The sequence below is a fragment of the Lepus europaeus genome, chromosome 5 (genome assembly GCF_033115175.1).
Source record: "Lepus europaeus isolate LE1 chromosome 5, mLepTim1.pri, whole genome shotgun sequence".
NCBI lineage: Eukaryota > Metazoa > Chordata > Mammalia > Lagomorpha > Leporidae > Lepus > Lepus europaeus.
The window spans coordinates 93,989,428-94,013,134 of NC_084831.1; the positions used below are offsets into that span (position 1 = coordinate 93,989,428).

Here is a 23,707-nt window from a genome sequence, read left to right on the forward strand (position 1 = left end):
AGGATCTCACTTTCTCTCTCTCTCTCTCTAACCCTGTCTTCCAAATAAACAAGTACATTTTTAAAAAGCTTTTAAAATGTATATTAGGAAGATAAACAATAGCAAAATAGTAAGAGGAGATTTTTTTTTTTTTTACATGATGCAATACATACTCCTATAAACTAAGGATTTTTAGGCTCCGGTGCTGTGGCATAGCGGGTAGGGCCGCCGCCTGCAATGCCGGCATCCCATATGGGCACGGGTTTGAGTCCCAGCTGCTCCACTTCCAATCCAGTTCTCCGATATGACCTGGGAATGCAGTGGAAGATGGCCCAGGTCCTTGGGCCCCTGCACCCACATGGAAGACCCTGAAGAAGCTCCTGGCTCCTGGCTTCAGGTTGGTGCAGCTCCAGCTGTTGCAGCCAACTGGGGAGTGCACCAGCAGATGGAAGACCTCTCTCTCTGTGCCTCTCCTTCTCTCTGTGTGTAACTCTGACTTTCAAATAAATAAATAAATCTTTTTTTTTTAAATTAAGGATTCTTAATGGCTTATAATTATTAAAATTTATTACTGAATACCCTTTTTTAAGCTTTTCATATATCTACTCTCATTTTATTTGAAAAGTAGAGAGATAGATCTTCCATCTGCTGGTTCACTTTCAAATGGAAGCCAAGAACTTAGAACTCCATCTGGGCCCCCCCATGTGGGTTGCAGGGACTTGTAGTACTTGAACCATCATCTGTTGCTTCCCCAGATACACATTAGCAGGAAGCTGAATCAGAAGCAGAGGAGCCAGGAATCCAGGAAAGACTGTGTGCATCTCAAGTGGCTGCCTAATTGCTATATCAAACACCCACCTCTGAATGACCTTTCAATAGTGCTTATTAAATGACTCAAACATAAAGAAAAGACTTTACTTTTAATTTTAGAGATGGGTCTGCTGTGGAAATTGTGGGCCTATGTAAATCTGCAGTTCGTTGGTTGCTGGAGTTATCCAAAAAAAATATTTTCCCTTATCATGAAGTCAGAGTAAAAAGACATGGTAAGCTGTTCATTTTATTTGCAAAGAAATTTCTGATATATTGTCTATATTATTAATGTATTTAATTGTATTTGGTTCAGTTTGTTGATATTAGAAAACCTTTAAGGTTAAGAGGAAATAGAAATCATTAATTTACTTTTAAAGTTGTAACAGACCTGGTTGTTGTGGTTTTATAGCAACTCTGAATTGAGGTAAGAAAATCAGCATAGTTACCTCCTTATTCTGCTTCCCTTTTTCCTCAGCATGCCTGTGAGCAAGTTTGTGAATTCAGTTCTGAAGTCTTTACTTCTCTTTTTCTAGAATAGTGCTGTCCAATAGAAATACAGCTTAAGCCACATTCATAATTTACTGACGCCATGAACAGGAGTGTCAAATTGTTAAGTCAGCAACAGAAGTCACTGTGTACTTACACCCCATGTGGGATCTGTCCTTAATGTGTTGTCTAATGTGCAGTGATGCTATAACTAGTACTGAAACAGTATTTTTACACTTTGTGTTTCTGCATGGGTACAAACTGATGAGATCTTTACTAATTATATACTGAATCAATCTTCTGTATATAAAGATAATTGGAAATGAAAAAAAAAAAAACAAACCTGGTGTTAAATTGGAAATGGCATAGAAAATTAATTAATTTAAAAAAATATTATGTAGGATCTCTGTCTTTAATGTGCTGTACACTCTTATGTAATGCTATAACTAGTACTCCAACAGTATTTTTTTTCACTTTGTGTTGCTATATGGGGGCAAACTGTTGAAATCGTTACCTAATATATACTAAACTGATCTTCTGTATATAAAGAGAATTGAAAATGAATCTTGATGTGATTGGAAGGGGAGAGGGAGCAGGAAAGGGGAGGGTTGTGGGTGGGAGGGAAGTTTTGGGAGGGGGAAGCCATTGTAACCCATAAGCTGTACTTTGGAAATTTATATTCATTAAATAAAAGTTTAATTAAAAAAATTTTTTTCTAGGGCCCACATTTAAAACTTAAACAAAACAGTTGAAGTAAATTATAAAGTATTTTTATTTAACCCAGTGTATGTAAAATATTATTCAGCATGTAATCAATATAAGATTATTCATGAGCCATTTTATATTCTTTTTGAGAGGTAACTGGATTTTCAAAGGCCAGTGTATATTTTATATTTATAGCACATCTCAATTCAGACTAGCCTTCATTTTCAAAGTGAGTAATTTCTTTCTTATCATAGATAAAAATAAGTAAATATTACTTTGGCTATAATTAGATGTATGAATTGCTTTGAATATGTAAAGCTGACTTGTCTTTGATCATTTTGCAGGAAAGGTGGTAACGGTCTCATATGAGGAGTGGAACAGGAAAATACAAGAGAACTTTGAAAAGCGGTTTCATGTTTCAGAAGATCCTTCAGCATCCAATGAAGAACATCCGAATCTGGTTCACAAGCGTGGCATCTACAAAGATAGTTACGGAGCTTCAAGTCCTTGGTGTGACTACCAGCTCAGGCCCAACTTTACAATAGCAATGGTCGTGGTAGGTGTTTGTTATTATTAAATTTCAAAAGATGTTGTGAAAGATCTTAGTTCTTTCTTCACATATGTAATAGTTTACTACCTAGTTTACATAATCTAATTAATAATATATTATGCAGATTACCTTTACCCTAGAGCATACAGTATCAAAAAGTAGGAAATAATGGATGAAGACTAACAAAGTTCTTCCCAACATTTTTTTCACATAATGCCACACATAGACAATAATAATATTTGTGCAGCACATTGGGATAAATGTATTAAGCTGATTATGCCAGATCTAATGGCCTCAGTGAGCCCCAGGCCCCACCCAGCTGCCCTGAAAACTGAAGTTATCTGTATTTCAACACACCTGTGTCACAACCTGTGTTGCAGCACACTGGTTGGAAAGCTCTGAACTAATGAAGTAAAACAAGTAGCTTAAATTCACATTCTCTTTTTTTGTTATATTGGTGTAATTAAGAATTCTAGACTCCCTCATTTCTTAACTCTACTGACTTTTACTTACCATCAAAAATAATCTACTAGGGCAATAACATAGAAAAATATGTGTTCTTCCATGTCTGCCTAGTTGTTCCTATATTATAAAAAAGATTAGTAAGCATAGTTCATTCAGCATAGGCATTTGGCACAGCAATTAAGATGCCGCTTAGGACACTTGCATTCCAAATCAGAGTGCCTGGGTTCAAGTCCTGTCTCTGCTTCTGATTCCAGCTTCTTGCTAATGCATACCCCCAGGAGGTAGCAGGAATTTGCTCAACGAGTTTGGATCCCTGTGCCCCACATAGGAGACCTGGATTGAGTTCCGGGCTCCTGGCTTCACTTCAGCCTGGCCCAGCCTCAAATGCTATAGACATTTGGGGAGTAAACCGGAGGATGGAAGATCCCTTTTTTCTGTCTGTCCCTGCCTGCCTGTCATGTCACTCTTGCTCTATTTATGAGAATAAAAAATGAATTACTTTACAAAAATAATCTAGCCCTACATATAATTAGAAGCAGATAATGGGAGTGAGTAAGAGCTTAAAAAGCAGCATTCCTAATTACAGTACAATGAAAAACATAAAGGTATATAAATATAGCTTCATTTCAGAGTCCATTTGGTTTCATTTAACCATTGAATTTATTGCAAATTATTGATCAACAGTGCTTTCTGTCTCTTCTTTGTCCATACAAAAAGAAGTATTCTCATGTTGTTATACTACAAGTTATTTTATTGTGACACTAGAAACAGAAAATGGGTACCTGATATGCTCAAAGGAATCTCTTGTAAATCTTCTGAAGAGTGAATGAGATGAGTATTATGCTGTGGAGGCATCATTTTTCAGGCTGGTACACGTTCTTGAAGTGGCATATGGAAGTATCAACTCTATGAATTTTCCTGGCTTCTAAGGCCAAAGACAGTGCTTCTAGGTTGCCTGATAGGATTAGATCTGGTTAACATTAAATTCTTCAAATTCTGACGGAGGCCCCGCCCCATCGCTGTCCTTGTGTCCTTCCGGCTCCGTCGTGGAAGCAGGATTACGCCACGTCTCCCTGAAGAAGGCTAAGAACAAAAAGATGCACCTGGAGTTTGCCTGGAGCCCTCTGCGCGTCTAAGCTCGGGTGGGATCTGGGATCAGAAGAAAAAAAAAATTTTTCTTCAAATTCTGACCCACCCTGTATTTTTAAATAATTTAAAGAATTTTTATTCTTTTCCAAGTTTATAAATGATCTTGGTGGATAAGAACTAACTCTTCTGTGATTGTAAAAAGAAATTTGTATATTTGTTTTTGACATTCATTAGGCCCCAGAACTCTTTACTGCAGAAAAAGCATGGAAAGCTTTGGAGATTGCAGAAAAAAAATTGCTTGGTCCCCTGGGCATGAAAACTTTAGATCCAGAGTAAGTAGGAATATAAGTATTAAAAAGAATATTGTTGATATTATATTTAATCCAAATACAGTGACATTAACTATAATATATTTGACTGCCTGTAACACATCTTAAGTTGCATTCAAACTGAGTTTTTGAAAGCAACTTCTTTATTTTCATGAAGTGTGAGTTTTCACCTTGCCATTAGCTTATCCTCTATTCAGTAATCAACTAACTTTTTCAGTTTATAAAACTAATACATTATAAGTACTCCTATGTTCTGATAGCTATTTTTTTCTGATTATAAAATGAACACATGATTACTGTGAATATTGGAAAGTTACAAATGTATATAGAAAAAAATAATTTTTTAGGAATCTCTTCCTCTAAAGATATCCAGAAATGGCCGGCGCTGCGGCTCAATAGACTAATCCTCCACCTGCGGCACCGGCACACCGGGTTCTAGTCCTGGTCGGGGCACCGAATTCTGTCCCAGTTGCTCCTCTTCCAGTCCAGCTCTCTGCTGTGGCCCGGGAGTGCACTGGAGGATGGCCCAGGTCCTTGGGCCCTGCATGAGCATGGGAGACCAGGAAAAGCACCTGGCTCCTGACTTTGGATCAGCATGGTGCACCGGCCTCAGCGTACCGGCCGCAGCAGCCACTGAGGGGTAAACCAGCGGAAAAGGAAGACCTTTCTCTCTGTCTCTCTCTCTCACTGTCCCCTCTGCCTGTCAAAAAGAAAAAAGAAAAAAAAAATCCAGAAATAAACTATCATCTAGCCTATTACCCAGTCTTGGCTGTGCATTTTATACAAATTTGTACCATGCATGCACATAACTATAAGAACATGAAAAAAAACCTCCAAGCTCTTGCTCCAGTTCTCCACCCCTAATCTTACTTCTCAAACTTTTTGTGTCTCTCTCCTAGTTGTTTTTTTCATATTTCTAAATATGTTCATATAACTTTTATGATTTTTAAGTATTATTTGTTTGCTTCCTGTGATAACAGATGAGTATTTAATTCTAATCTCACTTCACCATTAATCCTCTCCATCCTTCCCATCTAATTATATCACTTCTTTTATTTAAATCAATAAAGAATTTTGTTTTTATTTTATGATTTTGTGTTTATTCCATGTTATATTCCTCTTTTTTCCCAACTTTTTTTCTTGAGTTTCTAGTGACTTTCTTGTGTTTCTTCTACTGTTTTCCTTTAAAGCTTGATAGACATCATCAACTTGCTCTCTGTATCAAAAATGACAGAGACCCGCCTTTTTAGATTTTTTTCTGCTTTACTGTGTGCTTATTTCAGTCTTCAGATGCAAAATTTTATATCTATATTCTTCTCTGCATCCTGAGGTATTTACAGTTTCAGAGATGTTCAAGAACCACTGGTCAAGACTAAAAATCTACAGTTAAAGCTTATTCCTGGGCCAGCGCCGCAGCTCACTTGGTTAATTCTCCAACTGCAGCGCCGGTACCCCGGGTTCTACTCCCAGTTGGGGCACCGGATTCTGTCCCAGCCTGGGAAGGCAGTGGAGGATGGCCCAAGTGCTTGGGCCCTGCACCCGCATGGGAGACCAGGAGGAAGCACCTGGCTCCTGGCTTCGGATTGGCTCAGCACACCGGCTGTAGCAGCCATTTGGGGGGTGAACCAATGGAAATGAAGACCTTTCTCTCTCTCTCTCTCTCTCTCTCTCACTGTCTAAATCTGCCTGTAGAAAAAAAAAAAAAAAGCTTATTCCTGTGGCTAGTTCTATCTTACTGAAAAAGAAATGCAATTTAATTAAACCAAGTGTAGATAACTGCCTTGTATTATCTGTTGCATTAAGTCTGGCATATTTTATTTAGTTTATAGGTATGTTATAAATTCTGTATATTGTAGGAATATATATTAAGTTGCTATTTATAACTTTAATTTTGGAATAACTTCATGGAGAAGTTTCAGAAACAACTTTTGCAATCTATAATTACTCAACTGTCAGTGTTTGCTGGTTCAAATTATTCTAAATGTATTTTAATTTTTATACATATATTAGAGGCCTGATGAAATAGTTGAATTTAACCAGTATTTAGTGTCAGTAAAAATCTTTGAAGGCAAGATAACTGAGTATTTTATGTTTTTTAATATTAACCAGTACATACTCGTCAGTCATTCCATACAACATTATTAAAGTCCTCTGAACTCAGTATATACTAATTTAAAGTAAGCTTATTCTAAGTAAGTGAGCTTATTCTATACATTGGAAGACAAAATAATTTGTTTATTCCTCTTATCTTTGATGTTAAGTTCTTCTCATGCTTCCAATATAATGTCTGATTTTCCTTTATTTAACTTAAATTCCAATCATTTTGCAGTGATATGGTTTACTGTGGAATTTACGACAATGCCTTAGACAATGACAACTACAATCTTGCTAAAGGTTTCAATTATCACCAAGGACCTGTAAGAATTTCATTTCTCTTCTCTGACTTTTCAATTTGAATTATTTTATTCAAATAATTTTATATATTCACAGTTTTTTTTTTCTTGTCAATTATCTTTTTGTAGGAGTGGCTGTGGCCTGTTGGTTATTTTCTTCGTGCAAAACTGTATTTTTCCAAATTGATGGGTCGGGAGACTAATGCAAGGACTATATTTTTGGTTAAAAATGTTCTTTCTCGGCATTATGTTCATCTTGAAAGGTAAGTCATTGAGGGCATGTCACTTCTGTAACTAGCATTTAATCATTTTATTGGATATTAGGTAAATAACATTTCCTTAGAGTCCATTTCTGTGGGCTATGCATATCCCACTGAAATTTGAAGCTTTACTCTTTAACTCAAAAAGGTCCATGATAGAGTTTTTACCTTCCCTAAATCATTTCAGGTGGATTTTTAAAAGAAACAAAATTTTATGTATATAAAATTTTTTATGTATACACACACATGTTAAATTGAGATACAGTAATGGTACATATTTATGGGGTACAGTGTGATATTTCAATCCATGTACATAAGGTATATGTTCAAATCAGAGTAGTTGGTATATTCATCACCTCAAATAGTTATCATTTCTTTGTGTCAAGAATATTCAAAAGCCTCTAGCTATTTTGAAGTACACAATTAACTGTTGTCAACCATGGTTATTTAACCATGCTATACAACATTAGAAGTCATTCTTACCCAACTGAATTCCTGTACTTAGATCACCAACCTCTCTCCCTCCTCCTTTCTCCAACTTTTCCCAGCCTCTGGTGACTGCATTCTATTTTCTATGTTCATGAGATCAACTGTTTTATCTTTCATATACTAATATAAATGAGAACATGTGGTATTTGTCTTTCTGTGTCTGACTTATTTCACTTACCGTAATGTACTCAAGGTCTTCCATGTTGCCACAAATGGCAAGATTTGATTCTTTTCCTGGCTGAATAGTATTCCATTATATATATGTACCATATTTTCTCTATCCGTAATTCTGTAGATGAGCAGCTAGGTTGATTCCATATCTTGGCTGTTGTGGCTGGTGCTATAGTAAATATGGGAGTGCAGATATCTCTCAGACGTACCAATTTCCTATCCTGTGACTATATGTACACCTCATGGTGGCATTGCTGAATTCTATAGTAGTTCTTATTTTTTGAGAAACCACCATACTGTTTTCCATAATGGCTTCTAATTTACATTCCCACCAATAGCATATGAAAGTTTCCCTTTCTCTACATCCTCACCAGTTTTTTTTCTTTTTTTCTCTTTGATAATAGCCACTGGGGCAAGAGAGTATTTTGTGCTTTTTGTTAGGAAACTGGCACAGTTTTATCCATGGTGCGATCTACACCATGATTTACATCCTAGGCCCTAGCCCCCGCCACCATTGCTGGAAGCCAGGTGGCCACATGGCCCAACCTCTGTGGTCAAGCTCCACCCCCATTCTAATGGGATTCGCTGCTCCTGCTTCCCTGCCCGCCTTCAGGCAGTTTTAAAAGGGCCTGTTCCTGAACACGTGCTGTCTTGGTTCTTCTCTTCTGCTCGCTCTCCTCTCTTGGTTCTTCTCTCTAGCCTCCTCCTCTGGTCTCTCCTCTTGGCTCCTCTCACCTCTCTTCTCTCTCTTCTCTCCTTGCTAGCTCCTCTTCTCTCTGTTTCTCTTATACTCTCTTTCTCTCTCTTTTTTTTCCTTCACTGCCCCTTCACTCCAATCTGTTGGGTGTTCCCCAATAAACCCTTTCCCTTACTCTGGCATTCGGTGTGTTTTGTGACGGCTAACATTAATATATAACACTTTTGACTTGTATTCACTGATAATTAGTAATATTGAGCATTTTTTTCCTGTACTTGTTGTCCATTTGTATCTTTCCAGAAATGTCTGTTCAGATCATTTGCCCTTTTTATTTGATTTTTTTTTTTTTTTTTTTTTTTTGGCAGGCAGAGTTAAGACAGTGAGAGAGAGAGACAGAGAGAATCCTTCTGTTGGTTCACCCCCCAAATGGCCGCTATGGCTGGCACATTGCAGCTGATCCGAAGCCAGGAGCCAGGTGCTTCCTCCTGGTCTCCCATGCGGGTGCAGGGCCCAAGCACTTGGGCCATCTTTCACTGCCTTTCTGGGCCACAGCAAAAAGCTGGACTGGAAGAGGGGCAACCGGGACAGAATTCGGCCCCAGCCGGGACTAGAACCCGGTGTGCCGGCGCTGCAGGCGGAGGATTAGCCTAGTGAGCCGTGGCGCTGGCCTGTTTGATTATTTTTTACTCTTGAATTAAGATCCTTATGTGTTCTGGATATTAATCTCTTATAGGATAACCGTTTGCAGGTATTTTCTCCCATTCTCTAGATTGTCTCTCTCTTTTTTTAAAAAAGATTTATTTATTATTTATTTATTTATTTGAAAGAGTTACACAGAGAGAGAGAGAGAGACAGAGAGACAGAGAGAGAGAGGTCTTCCATCCGCTGGTTCACTCCCCAATTGGCTACAACGGCCGGAGCTGCACTGATTCGAAACCAGGAGCCAGGAGCTTCTTTCAGATCTCCCACACAGGACTTGGGCTATCTTCTACTGCTTTCCTAGGCCATAGCAGAGAGCTGGATTGGAAGTGGAGCAGCCAGGACTTGAACTGGCACCCATATGGGATGCCAGCACTGCAGGTGGCAGCCTTACCCACTATGCCACAGTGCTGGCCCCTAGATTATCCCTTAACTCACTCTGTTGATTATTTCCTTTGCTATGCAGAATCTTTTTAGTTTGATACAATCCCATTTGACAGTTTTTACTTTTGTTGCCTGTGCTTTTGGGATCTTAGCAAAAAATCTTTGCATAGTCTAATGTCCTGAAACGTCTCCCCTATGTTTCTTTTTAGTAATTTCATGGCTTCAAGATTTACATCTAATGCTTTAATATATTTTCATTTATTTTTGATAGAGTGAGAGATGGGGGGTTCAGTTTCTTTCTTCTGCGAATGAATGTCCAGTTTTCCTAGCACCACTTATTGAAGAAATTGTCCTTCCTCCAATATATGTTCTTAGGACCTTAGTAAAAAAAAATGGCTTGGCTATGAATTTATGGATTTATTTCTGGGTGTCCTATTCTGTTTCATTAGTCTGTCTATCTTGTTTTATGCCAGTTCCATGCTGTTTTGTTTACTATAACCTTGTAGTATGTTTTGAAGTCAAATATTGTGCTGCCTCTAACTTGATTCTTTTTGCTCAAGATACCTTCGGGTATTCAGGATCCATAAAAATTTTAGAAATATTTTTCTACTTCTGTGAAAAATATGATTGGTATTTTGATATGAATTGCATTGAATCTATATATTGATTTGGATGGTAATTTCTAATTTAATTTTGAGGAATTGATATTGTGTGACTTGTACATATAGATTAGTATTTAACTAGAAGAGGAGCAACCAGGACAGACTCAGCCGCCCCTACCGGGACTAGAACCCAGGGTGCCGCCGCGGCAGGTGGAGGATTAGCCTATTGAGCCATGGCCCGAGAGTGCAGTGGAGGATGGCCCAAGTGCTTGGGCCCTGCACCCGCATGGGAGACCAGGAGAAGCACCTGGCTCCTGGCTTCGGATCAGTGTGGTGCGCCGGCCACGGCGCGCCGGCCGCAGCGGCCATTGGGGGATGAAGCAACGGAAAAAAGGAAGACATTTCTCTCTGTCTCTCTCTCTCACTGTCCACTCTGCCTTTCAAAAAAAAAAAGAATAGTATTTGATTTAAAAAATTTAGCTGATGTTTTGGTGGTTAGCTGATGGTTAGTACCAGATAAATACAAAAACTGAAATGCTTCGGTTGAGCCTTTTTAAGTTACTTAATTTAAAGATATGTCAAGAAATAATTTTCAGAAATCATTTAACCATAGTTAAAATATCAAAGTTGATATCAAAATACCAAAGTTAAAATATTAATCTTTTGACTGGTACTTCAAAACCATTTTTCATGTTTTGTCCTAATTACAAGCAGATAAACAGTATCAGAGTTAAGTGTCTTATAAAATATTGCAAATTCTGTCAGACTACCTTAATTTCTCAAACTCTAAATTATACCTAATTATTTCTGTATCTTAGTGTTCAGGATAATTATGCCTAAACATCATAAATATTACTTCCTTTCATTCAAGAGCAGAAGGGACTTCCATTTATCACCATGGTGTTATATCTAAGTTCATTTTCACTAGCTTAAATGTGGCCATAAAAATCCAACACTGCCACTTTTTTTTTAAAGATTTATTTTATTGATTTGAAAGACAGAGTTACAGAGAGAGATAGAGACAGAGAGATAGGTCTTCCATCCACTGGTTCACTCCCCAGATGGCCGCAAAGGCCGGAGTTGCACAGATCTGAAGCCAGGAGCCAGGAGCTTCTTCCAGGTCTCCCACGTGGGTGCAGGGGCCCAAGGACTTGGGCCATCTTCTACTGCTATCCCAAGCCATAGCACAGAGCTGGATCAAAAGAGGAACAGCCGAGACTAGAACAGGCGCCCATATGGGATGCCAGCACTTCAGGCCAGGGCTTTAACCCATTGCACCACAGCGCCAGCCCCCAACACAGCTATGTTTCTACCTCATCTAGAGATTGAGTCCAAGGCTGGGAGAAATACCCTGTAGCATTTCTTGTTGTTTGCATTTAGTCTCTCTCATTTCCTTTTTGTCCATGAGAAGTAAGAATATCTGGCACTGCAGGCATCATTGTACTTTTACCTCTGGTCTCTTTCCTTCACACCTGATCAGTGACCTTGCTCCAATAATTGTCCTCCCTTTGTGTTCCACATGATCTTCCTTCTCAAGCTACAAGGATACATTGCCCCAGCCTCAAATAAAGTCCCTTAGTATGGTTCCTTCTTCAAGCCTTGTCCTGTCATTCTCTGATTTCAGTGCACACTTCTTATGGGAGTAACCTTATTCCTTTTACTTTCTGACCATCCATGTAGCCATTACCCACTGCAGTCTGGCTCTTGTCCTCACCATTCTGGTGAAGCCATTCAGCAAGCCTCTTCTGGTTCCCAGATCCCATGACTTACTTTCAGTTCTCCTCTTTGACCCAACTATCTGTTATATCTGACCTTGTTGCTTCCTGTTTTTCACGAGATACCTTATGTATTCATAGCATTGGATTTACTTATTCACTTAACAAAAATGACAACAGCAATAACAATAAATAATACTGAACACTTAATATGTTTCAATCATTGTTCTAAATATATTTATGTAAAATTACTTATTTAATCCAAACAACTATATGAAATAGCTTTTATTATTATTAATATCCTATCATTGTTAGTGTCTGTTTGCCTACTTATGTAACCATTGAGAAATTACTTAGCTTCTTTAAATCTCATTTTCCTTATCTGTATGATGGTTGAACTGGCATTTCGTTGAGAATTAATATAATCCAGAGGCTGGTATTATGGAACATGTGTTAAACTGCCTCCTACAATGCTGAAATCCTGTATGGCCCCTGGTTGAGTCCCAGCTGCCCCACTTCCAATCCAGCTCTCTGCTAATGCATCTGGGAAAGCAGTGGAAGATGGCCCTAGTCCTTGGGCCCCTGAACCTATGTGGGAGACCTGGAAGAAGCTCCTGGCTCCTGACTTTGTCCTGGCCCAGCCCTGGCTGTTGCAGCTGTTTGGGGAGTGAACCCTCAAATGGAAGATCTCTATATATCTCTCCATCTCTCTCTCTCTGTAACTCTGCCTTTCAAATAAATCTTTAAAAAAATTAATCCATGTAACATAGGCAAGATATTAACTCAGATATGAGCAATAATTAGTTATCTCCAGTTTATAAATGAAGATAAGAAGGTTAAATAACTTACACCATTCAAATGCAAATAAATCTGGTCGTACTCTTATTAAGTTCCCATTGTTCTGTCTCCCTAGGCTGAACTGTTAACCACATAACTGGTTCTTTCCACTCTTTTCCTAGCTTTTCTTTCTAACTTTGCTGACTTTCTTTCTAGTTTTTCTAATGCATTCATTCTCCCAAAATCTATCTTTGGGCATGAACATTTGGCACAGCAGTTACAGTGCTGCCTGGGATGCCCACATCCCATGTTAGCATGCCTGGCTCAAGTCCTGGCTCCACTGCTGATCCAGCTTCCTACTAATGCACACCCTAGAAGGTAACGGATGATTATACAATTACATGGGTCCAGGCCACCCACATAGGAGATTTGGATTGAACCTGAGGGTCCTGGCTTTGGCCTAGTCTAATATTGGCTATTGCTTTAGAGCTCTGGGATGGGACTAGCATTGTGACACAGCAAGCTGAGCCACCACTTGTGACACATGCATTTCATATTGGAGTGGTGGTTCAAGTCCTGCTTGCTCTGCTTCAGCTCCTTACTAATGTGCCTGGGAAAGCAGCAGAAATGGCTAAAGTACTTGGGCATCTAGCATTCATGTAGGAAACTCAGATGGAGTTCCTGGCTTCTGGCTCCTGGCGGCTTCAGCCTGCTTCATATCATTCATATCTCTCTCTCAAATAAAATGAAAATAAATAATTTCAAAATCTATCTTTGGTCTTTCTTTTCTATACGTTTTTCCTATATAGTTCATCTGTTTTCATATCTTCATCTAATCAGATAATTCCAAACTCTTTCCTAAGCTTTTCAACTACCTGATAAACTTCACACTCAAGATGCCCTTCTCTCCTTCATCACCACACATGATTATTTTCTTGTAGTTAACATTTTAGTTTTAGTGGCACCATTATTCATGCTCTCCAAGCTCAAATATCCCAAATTCTCTCTGATTTTTCTTTATTACCTCCTCAGAACAACCAAATAAATAGTAGGCACTTGATTGTACTCTGTACTGCTCTGTTGCTGCTTCTTAATTTATAATTCATAACCTCTTCTCTGGCATAGGCAGTAGCTACCACACTTTGATTTTGTCATATTACTCCAAGCCATATTAATTTTGTTGAAATATGACTCTTAGAATTTTAACCTTACATTTTAAAAGTCTGTCAGTGGGGCCGGCACTGTGGCATAGTGGGTAAAGCCGCTGCCTGCAGTGCCAACATCCCATATTGGCACCAGTTCAAGTTCCAGCTGTTCCACTTCTGATCCAGCTCTCTGCTGTGGCCTGGAAAAGCAGTGGAAGATGGCCCAAGTCTTTGGGCCCCTGTGCCTACATGGGAGATTGGGAAGAAGCTCCTGGCTACAGAAATTGGGGAGTGAACCAGCGGATGGAAGACCTCTCTCTCTCTCTACCTCTCCTTCTTTCTGTGTAACTCACTTTCAAATAAATAAATAAATCTTTTTTAAAAAATTAAATTAACTTTAAAAAGTCTATCAGTAAGTTCCTATTATTTAGAGAATGATTCCAGATTCCATGATTTTCAAAGTATTTTATTAAACTACCTTTCCATTTTCTTACTGTTTCTTATAGCTACTTTGATAAGTATAGTAGTTCCAGGTGTGAGTACTAGGCTCGGATTGGACATTACTTTGTGTCCTTGCTGTTTAGCTTGTATATGACTCTAAGAAAGTTACTTAATTTCTATGAAATAAATTTTTTTCACCTATAAAATGGAATATCTCAGTTGCTATCAAGAATAAATGACAATATAGGTCAGAGCTACTTGTCACAGTTCAAGAAATGGTTGTGTAAAAGTAAATTGTTATTTATTTATCCATTAAATCTGTAGTGGTGTCATCATTCTTATTTTTTCTTTTTTTTTGTTTTTAATTTTTACTTTTTTTTTTTTTTTTTTTTTTGACAGGCAGAGTGGATAGTGAGAGAGAGAGACAGAGAGAAAGGTCTTCCTTTGCCATTGGTTCACCCTCCAATGGCCGCCGCGGTTGGCGCACTGCGGCCGGCGCACCGCGCTGATCCGATGGCAGGAGCCAGGGGCTTCTCCTGGTCTCTCATGGGGTGCAGGGCCCAAGAACTTGGGCCATCCTCCACTGCACTCCCTGGCCACAGCAGAGAGCTGGCCTGGAAGAGGGGCAACCGGGACAGAATCCGGTGCCCTGACCGGGACTAGAACCTGGTGTGCCGGCGCTGCAAGGCGGAGGATTAGCCTAGTGAGCCGCGGCGCCGGCTCATTCTTATTTTTTCTGTTATTAAGTTGTATTTTCCCTTTTTTCCTGGTTTGCCTGACTAGAGTTTATCAGTTTTTTTAAAGGATTAATTTATTTTATTTGAAAGGCAGAGTTACAGAGAAAGAGAGAGATCCTCCATCTGCTGGTTCATCTCCAAAATGGCCACTCCAGGCCAAAGCCAGGAGCCCCACTGGGGTTCCCACATGGTCGCAGGGACCCAGAGACTTGGGCCATCCTCCACTGCTTTCCCAGGCTCATTAGCATGGAGCCTGGATCAGAAGTGGAGCAGCTGGGACTCAAACCAGCACCCACATGGAATGCTGGTGACACAGGCAGCAGCTCAACCCACTATACCACACCACCAGCTCCAAGGTTTATCAATTTTATTAATCTTACTAAGTTTCCTAGTTTTCTTAATGACCAGCTTTTGGTTTCATTGATTTTTCTCTATTGCTTTTCTGTTTTGTATTCATTAATTTTTATTCTTCTTAACTATATCCTCTCATTTTATATCTTATTTGTTCTTCATTTTCCAGTTCCTTAAGGTAGAAATTGAAGTCATTAAGATCTTTCATCTAATGTAGGTGCTCAATGCTGTAAGTTTCTCAGTAAGCACTAAATTAGCAGTATCACACAAGTTATGTAGTGTTTTATTTTCATTCATTCAAAATGCTTTCTGATTTCTTTTTGATTTCTTCTTTGATCCATGAGTTATTTAGAAAGGCATTATTTACTTTTAAAATATTTAGAAATATTCCGGAGTTGTTTCTGCTATTATTTTCAAAATGTTTTCCATTATAGTTAAGGAATCTATTTTGTATGACTTATCCTTCTGAACTTTGTGAAAGTTTTTTATACCAGAATATGTTCTCCCTGGGGCCAGCATTATGACACGACAGGTTAAGTCACTGCCTGAGATGCCAGCATCACGTATGGGCATTGGTTTGAGTCCCAGCTGCTCTACTTCCAATCCAGTTCCTTGCTGATGTATCTGGGAAAGCAGTCCAAATGGAGTTCTGGGCTGTTGGCTTCATCCTGGTCCAGGTCAGCCATTGCAGCTGGAACTGAACCTGCTGATAAATGATCTCTCTCCCTCTCCCTCTCCCTCTCCCTCTCCCTCTCCCTCTTTCTCTCTATATATGTAGATAGATAGATAGATAGATAGATAGATAGATAGATAGATATCTTCCCTTCTCTGTGTAGCTCTGCCTTTCAAATAAGTAAATATATCTTAAATAAAGAATTTGTTGGGCCGGCATTAGGGCAAAGCAGGTTAAACTGTACCTGTGATGGGGGCATCCCATATGGGCACCAGTTCATGTCCTAGAAGCTCTGCTTCTTGTGCAGCTCCCTGCTGATGGCCTGGAAAAAGCAGCAGCAGGTGGCTCACGTGCTTGGGTTCCTGCAACCTGTGTGGGAGACCCAGAAGAAGCTCCTGGCTCCTGGCTTCAGCCTGGCCCAGCCCCAGCCAGTGGATAGAAAATTCATTTCTCTCTCTCTCTTCCCCTCCTCTTCCTCTCTCTCCCTCTCCCTCTCCCCCTCCCTGTAACTATAACTTTCAAAATAAATAAGTAAATACTTTTAAGTAAATAAGGAGTATGTTCTGTCTAGGTAACTAATATTTTTGTAGTTGAAACGATTGTGTATTCTGTTGTCCTTGGGTAGGGAATTCTCTTTGGTGGAATTTTTAAATTTTATTTAAAAAGCAATGAAACAGAGAGAGGGAAAGAGAAAGGGAGCTGCTATCCACTAGTTCACTCCTCAGATACCCACAATAGCCATGGCTGGGCCAGGCTTAAGCTAGAAACCAGGTACTCAGTCTGAGCCTCTCACGTAGGTGGCAGGGATCCAGCTACTCGGTCCACCACCTGCTGGCTCCAAGGGTGTGCATTAACAGAAAACTGGAGGAGGAGCAGAGCTAGGACTGGAACCCAGGCACTTTGATGTGGAATGCAGATGCCTGCCCCCAAGTGAAGAATTCTGTAAATGTCAATTAGATCATGCTGTTGATACTATTGTTTAGACTCCCTGTGTGGTTTCTATCTAGTTGTTCTATGAATTACTGACAGGAGAATATTGAAATCTTCTACCTTAATTGTCTATTTTTCAAAGTGATTGTATTACTTTCTGCTTCATATACTCTGAAACTCACTTATTAGTTGCCTAAAATGTCTAGGCTTACTGGTTTTTTGTTTTGTTTTGTTTTGTTTTTTCTTTTTAAGAAAGATTTATTTCTTTGAAGTCAAAGTTAAAAGAGAGAGGTCTTCTATCCACTCGTTCACTCCCCAAATGGCCACAACAGGCAGGGTTGGGCCAGGCCAGAGCCAGAAGCTTCTTCCAGGTTTCCCTTGTGGATGCACTTTGGCCCAAGCACTCTACTAGATCAGAAGTGGAGCAGCAAGGATTTGAACTGGCACCCATATAGGACCAACTATGCCACAGCACCAGCCCTGAGACTTGCTATTTTTTGTTTTTGCTTTGTTTTGGGTTTTTTTTTTTTTTTTTTGATGTATTGACCCCTTTATCGTTATGAAATGACCTTCTTTATCACTGATAATAGTACCCTGCTCCAATGTCTACTTTAATATCAATTTAATAACTCTAGATTTCCTTTTTCTAATTTTTCTTTTATTAAGAAGTAGATTTAGAGAGAGAGACAGACAGACCTTTCATATATTGGTTCACTCCCCAAATAGCCATAATGGTCTCCCAAGTGGGTACAGGGGGCCAGGCACTTGGGCCATCTTCTACTGCTCTCCTAGGTGCATTAACAGGGAGCTGGATCACAAGGGAGCAGCTGGGACTCCACCAGTGCACATATGGGATGCCAGTGTTGCAGGTGGTGGCTTAACCCACTGTGCTGCAATGCTGGCCCTGCTGCATTTCTTTTGCTTAGTTACCACAGTGTATATTTTCCAATTTAAGTTTAACCTAATTGTTTCTTTGTGTTTAATGTGAGTGTCTTGTACACAGCAGCATATACTTGGGTCTGAGATTCTTTAACAGCTGTATAATCTCTGCTGTTCAAGTTTAGATCATTTACACTTAATGTGATTATTAATATGGTCAAATTTGTTTGCTTTCTACCTATCCTGTTTTTATCTTACTGTTAGCTTCCTCTTCTTTTTCTTCTTTTGAATTGAATACTTTTAATTAGCTATAATTATTTCCTTCCTTTAATGATTGCTGTTGTTTTATAGTTTACACCTTTAAGTTCTCATGGTCAGATGATATACCACCTCTCATCCCCTCGAGCTTTGCCTGCCTGGAGCTGCTCTGCTCCCAGCGGCCAGAACGGAGGGGTAAAGTAGCCCTCGGCGGCCCCAGGGGGCAGGCAACCGTGCCAGTCCAGGGGCCGTGCAAGGCACAAGGCACCACTAGGAGGAAAAAAAAGTGATACATCACTTCAGTAGTATAAAAGCCTTAAAGAACACAGTTCCATTTCTCTCTCCAGAACTTTGTGCTGTTACTGTCATCCGTTTTGCTTTTACATCTTATAACTCCCATGTCGCATTATTACTAATTTTGTTTAAGCAGTTATCTTTTTTTTCAAAAGACTATTTATTTGAGAGCAAGAGTTACAGACAGTGAGAGGAAGAGAGAGAGAAAAAGGTCTTTCTTCAGTTGGTTCATTCCCCAGAGGGCTGCAATAGCCAGAACTGTGCCGATCCAAAGCCAGGAGCCAGGAGCTTCTTCCTGGTCTCCCACACGGGAGTAGGGCACTTGGGCCATTTTCTACTGCTTTCCCAGGCCATAGCAAAGAGCTGGATTGGAAGAAGAGCAGCTGGGACTAGAACCGGTGCCCATATGGGACGCTGGCGCCACAGGCGGAGGATTAACCTACTGCACCGTGGTGCCAGCCCCTAAGCAGTTATCTTTTAAAAATATTTAAATAATACCAAAAAGTGTGATATAATTACTCACATGGTTGCCATGCCTTGTGCTCTTCATGTCTTTGTGATTATCCATAGTTCCATCTGGTATCATTCTTCTGCCTCACTGACTTCTTACAGCATGGGCCTTCTCAGAGGAATTCTTTCAGCTCTTGTATGTGAGCAAAGTATTTTGCCTTCAATTCTTTTTTTTTTTTTTTTTTTTGAGAGACAGAGAGAACTGCTATTCATCTATCCATCCATCCATTTCACTCCCGAAATGCCTGCAACAGCCCCAAGTCCAGTGCCAAAGCTAAGAACCAAGAACTTAATCCAGATCTCCCACATGGGTGGCAGGAACCCAAACACTGAGCCATCCCTGCTGCCTCCCAGGATCTGCATTAGCAGAAAACTGGAGGCAGGTCTCAAACTCAGGTGCTCTTCTATGTGAGGCAGGCATCTTTACCACTAGGGCATGTGCCTGCCCCTGGAGTTCAGTTTTGTTTTGTTTTTTCCATTTTTTTTTTTTATTTGACAAGTAGAGTTATAGACAGTGAGAGAGAGAGAGAGAGACAGAGAGAAAGGTCTTCCTTCCGTTGGTTCACCCCCCAAATGGCCACTAGGGCCAGCGCTGCACTGACCCAAAGCCAGGAGCCAGGTGCTTCTTCCTGGTCTCCCATGCGAGTGCAGGTGCCCAAGCACTTGGGCCATCCTCCACTGCCCTCCTGGGCACAGCAGAGAGCGGGACTAGAAGAGGAACAACCGAGACTAGAACCTGGGCCCATATGGGATGCCGGCACCACAAGGCAGAGGATTAACCAAGTGAGCCACGGCGCCAGCCCTTTGAGCTCAGTTTTAAAAGATATTTTCACTGCGTATACAATTCAAGATTAACAGAGTTTTTTAATTTTCTTTTGGAGCTTTAAAATTATTGCATTGTTTTGGTAAGAAATCTGTCATTCTTATTTCTAATCTGCCATGACTTCCCTCCAGTGTTTTTCTCATTTTACACACTGTAGTTTTCATTTCTTTAAGTTTTAACTGGGCCATTTTGAATGTCTTACGTGTTTCTGCTCATATGTTTTAAACATATGAAATACAGTTATAGTAACTAATGTCTCTGCTAATTCATTTCTAGCTGGTTTTACTTATGATTATTCTCTTTATTATGGGTCATACCATCCTATTTCCTCTCCTGGTAGTTTTTAGCTCAATACTGCATGTAAGTTACCTTGTTGGATACTGGGGTTTTTTGTGTTTGTATGAATATTCCTGAGTTTTGTTTTGGAACGGTATTAAATTACTTGGAAACAGTTTGATTCTTTCATTTACTTTTATACTAGAATCAAGATCATACATAATATGTATGAATTAAGAACACATATAATAATTATATAGAGTCTTATAAACTGACTCTAAAATAATAAAATTATGCCTGAGAGAGTTCTTTGTCTTTATCTATTGCTTGGAATGGTGGGGTTTTCTCTGTTTTTCATAATTATAGAGGTTCGTTTGTATTTGAAAATCTGAAATTCCAAAGATGGAATATCAAAGCATAATTTCAATCTAAATTACTTGTGTGTTTGTCTTTAGGAAATTCTATTTTACTTTGTAGCAAATGACTATATAAATGATTGTTTTCTATTCTGGAAAACAAAAATTAGAAGGTTTTGCCTATTTTGTTAATATATGTTAGATTACTTCTCATAAAATGTTTTTCCTTCTTTCAGGTCCCCTTGGAAAGGGCTTCCAGAACTGACCAATGAGAATGGCCAGTACTGTCCTTTCAGCTGTGAAACACAAGCCTGGTCAATTGCTACTATTCTTGAAACACTTTATGATTTATAATTCATTTGTGGATATTTAATAAGCATGTGATCACTTATGTTATGGAATGCAAGGTCATAATACAGTCAGAATGCCTTCTATGCATAAGCTCAAGTTATTTTAAAAATCTCATTCATATAATATTGATGCCCAATTGGGTAAAATTATAAAAGAATTGATTTTTGTTAATGTACAAAGAGAGGTAACTTTCATTTTGAATCAGAAAGAAAAATTATCAATACCAGATGACTATTTTGGGATTCCTAGGTATCTGAAGAATTATGAACCCAAATTTGAAAAAAAATCATGTAATCTTCCATTTGTTTTAAACAAAAATAAAATATGAAAATGGAAAATATCTTTAAATTGTGATATCTGTTGTATACAGTAACAATATATAATGCATAGGCCAAGGGTTATTAATATTCTTATCATTTACTGTAGTATTTTTTCATACCTTGCACAATGCATTCAATAAATATTTAATTAATGTTGAGTGATGGAATTTTCCACAATAATATATTTTCATAAACGGAGCATAGATTTCAAAATGTGCTTTTCTTTTTTTCACTGATATATGTTTTTTAGTGTAATGAATGCCAGCAGTATATTTAACATATTTTACTTATGCTAATGATGCATAGGATATATGAAAAGACAAAGCATTAGGAAATTTATTTCCTAAAAATTTCCTGAAATTAGTCTGGAGTTCCAGTCTGCTATAATGAGATGAATTTACATTTTCAAAATGAAAATTGTTGGGTATATTTATGACAACTTTAAAGAAAAAATGTTATATTAATTTTCTAAAACTTAACCGTAGTTTGTGTGCAAAAATCTATTGATAGATCTTTGTAGATATTGGTTTTCTATTAATGAAAATCTACACTAAGAAGTTTAGCATTGAGGTCAATCTTGATATAATAAAAATAGAGATATGAATTAAGTAGTTATCTTAAATTCAATGAAATAATTTGAGTCCTTTTTTATTTTGTTATTTTAAAACATCTTAAATCTAAAAAAGTCATAAAAAGAAAATATTTTTAACATTTATACAAGTTGACATTTTTTGAAATTACTTATTTCCTAGATGGAATTTTTTTACTGTCTTACAGTTTTTGTCTCAAGACACTTGAGTCAAAATTTGATTATTATACTTTCAGCTGGAAGAGAGTAGTCGCAAAAATCATTTCATTGCTAATTTACAGTTAATAAAATAATGGTTCAATAGCACTTTTCTCAGAGGTCACATACCCAACAACCTTAACTGTGACTAAGAAATAAAGAAGAAAAACAAGCAAACTAAACTTCTGGGTAGCAAAAATATGTAAATGTTTCAGATGTCAAATACCTGTGCTTGAAAGAAAACCAGCACACCCTACTTTAGAAATGGTCTTAACTTCATTTCCTGAATTCCTAGCCTAAAGCAGATTGAATCTTACACATTTAAGGGCAGTTGTGATAATCATCTGACCACTCTGTGTAAACACTTCCTTGCTTTTTTCAATTCCTTTCTTGTTCAGTATATAACCCTCTAAGCTGCTCAGGTAAAAGGAATGACCTTTAAGAGAACCATTGTAATCCATCAAAGTTTTGTGTGACTTACATGTTGCTCTACCCTAATGTTTGTATTAAAGGAAGTAAGGAAAGTAGGAGAAAACCAGGGTATTAAACCAAAACAAGAAGAAACTGCTGACAGTTAAATCTGACTAAATGATTTGACAATTTTTAAAATAGAGCCATATTAGATTATCTATATTAGGGCACCTTGGTAAATTTTTAGGATATTGATTTGTACCACAAACTAAGTGGTTCATAATCGTGATGATGAATATTAACAAAAGAATGTTAGAATATTCTGCATGGTTTATTTTAAAGTTTTAAGAAGGCATGTTAACATGATACCATTCATGGTAGTGAAAATAACATTTTTAGGCTTTGAAGGATAAAAAGTCATTTGTCTAAAGAACAGTTAGGTAGAATGCTTCATTCCTGATTGATGCTGGATAGGAAGTTACTGTATTACATGTCAACAGTGGTCTGTACCTTGGTTTTTCACTTATCCAAATCATTCTTCCTCTTTAACATGAGAAGTAAACTTTCCAGTTTCACCAGTATGCTGTAACATTTTAATAATTTTTCAAATATAACTGAAGAAACATGAGACCTGTCAGATTAATGACCATTGTAACATATGTCCATTGTAATCCATTTCTGATATGTCTTAAACTGCTCTCTATAGTGAGCAAATGTCGTTTTTATGTCTGTGTGCTAGGAAAATAAAAATGTTTTTTAAAGGATGGGGTTTGCTTTTGTTACCTCCTTTACCATTTACTATGATTCGGTGCCTGTTAGTTTCAAGTGCTTACCTTTTTTGCAGGATTTGGGGAGGGGCAGAGAGAGAAGAATTTGGGACTCTCGTAGTTACTGAATTAGTAATGTTGAAACTAGGAGCAAAATTAACTTTCCATATGCAAATAGATCTATTGGCAACTATATTCTCCTCTGGTATTTCTTAGAACCTTTACAGTACCATGAACTTTTTATTCACCTTTACCAACTTAAGGCAACCACTGCAGACCACAACAGACATAATATATATAAACGCTTACAAGTAGCCAAAAATATTTTTCACTTGTAATGTTACTAAATAATACTTACAAATATATACAGAATAACACCAAATGACCAAAGTTAATCCATTTAGGCTTTGCTTTAGTTACTATTGCTTCATTTTTACTACAGGTAAATATATCTTTATCTTTTGATTAAAAAATCCAAACCTATAACGATATGATTGATTTATATAGAACTTTAATGGGCCAATATATTGGATTGAAGGAATTTGTTTTAGTTGTTTTGTTTTGCTTTTTTATATGTATATGTGCCTTGAATTATATGGTAGTACTGATACTTAGACATTTTGGCTACAGTTTTTTTTTCCCTAACATGTTTGCCTCACATTTTGGTTAGAGGTTTGAAAAAATTTAAAAATTGTGATGTTTCTTTAATCAGACTTTCAGTGTTTACTTTTTTGATCTACCCCTTCAAGATTAAATCTGCCTCATGTAATAATGTCATTAACTTTCACTTCTAGTTTC

General features: G+C 38.1%; 1 protein-coding gene across 1 annotated transcript in view; it reads left to right on the top strand.

The window, feature by feature from the left end:
* The window catches only part of AGL (amylo-alpha-1, 6-glucosidase, 4-alpha-glucanotransferase), an 86,231-nt gene extending 63,325 nt beyond the window's left edge, over positions 1-22,906 (top strand). The window contains exons 29-34 of the mRNA XM_062191810.1: positions 910-1,022; positions 2,325-2,536; positions 4,319-4,416; positions 6,743-6,830; positions 6,936-7,069; positions 20,510-22,906. Coding sequence (XP_062047794.1) covers positions 910-1,022; positions 2,325-2,536; positions 4,319-4,416; positions 6,743-6,830; positions 6,936-7,069; positions 20,510-20,627 — 763 coding nt within the window. The 3' untranslated portion in view covers positions 20,628-22,906. The remainder of the gene's footprint in view (positions 1-909; positions 1,023-2,324; positions 2,537-4,318; positions 4,417-6,742; positions 6,831-6,935; positions 7,070-20,509) is intronic.
* Positions 22,907-23,707: the final 801 nt, after the last annotated feature.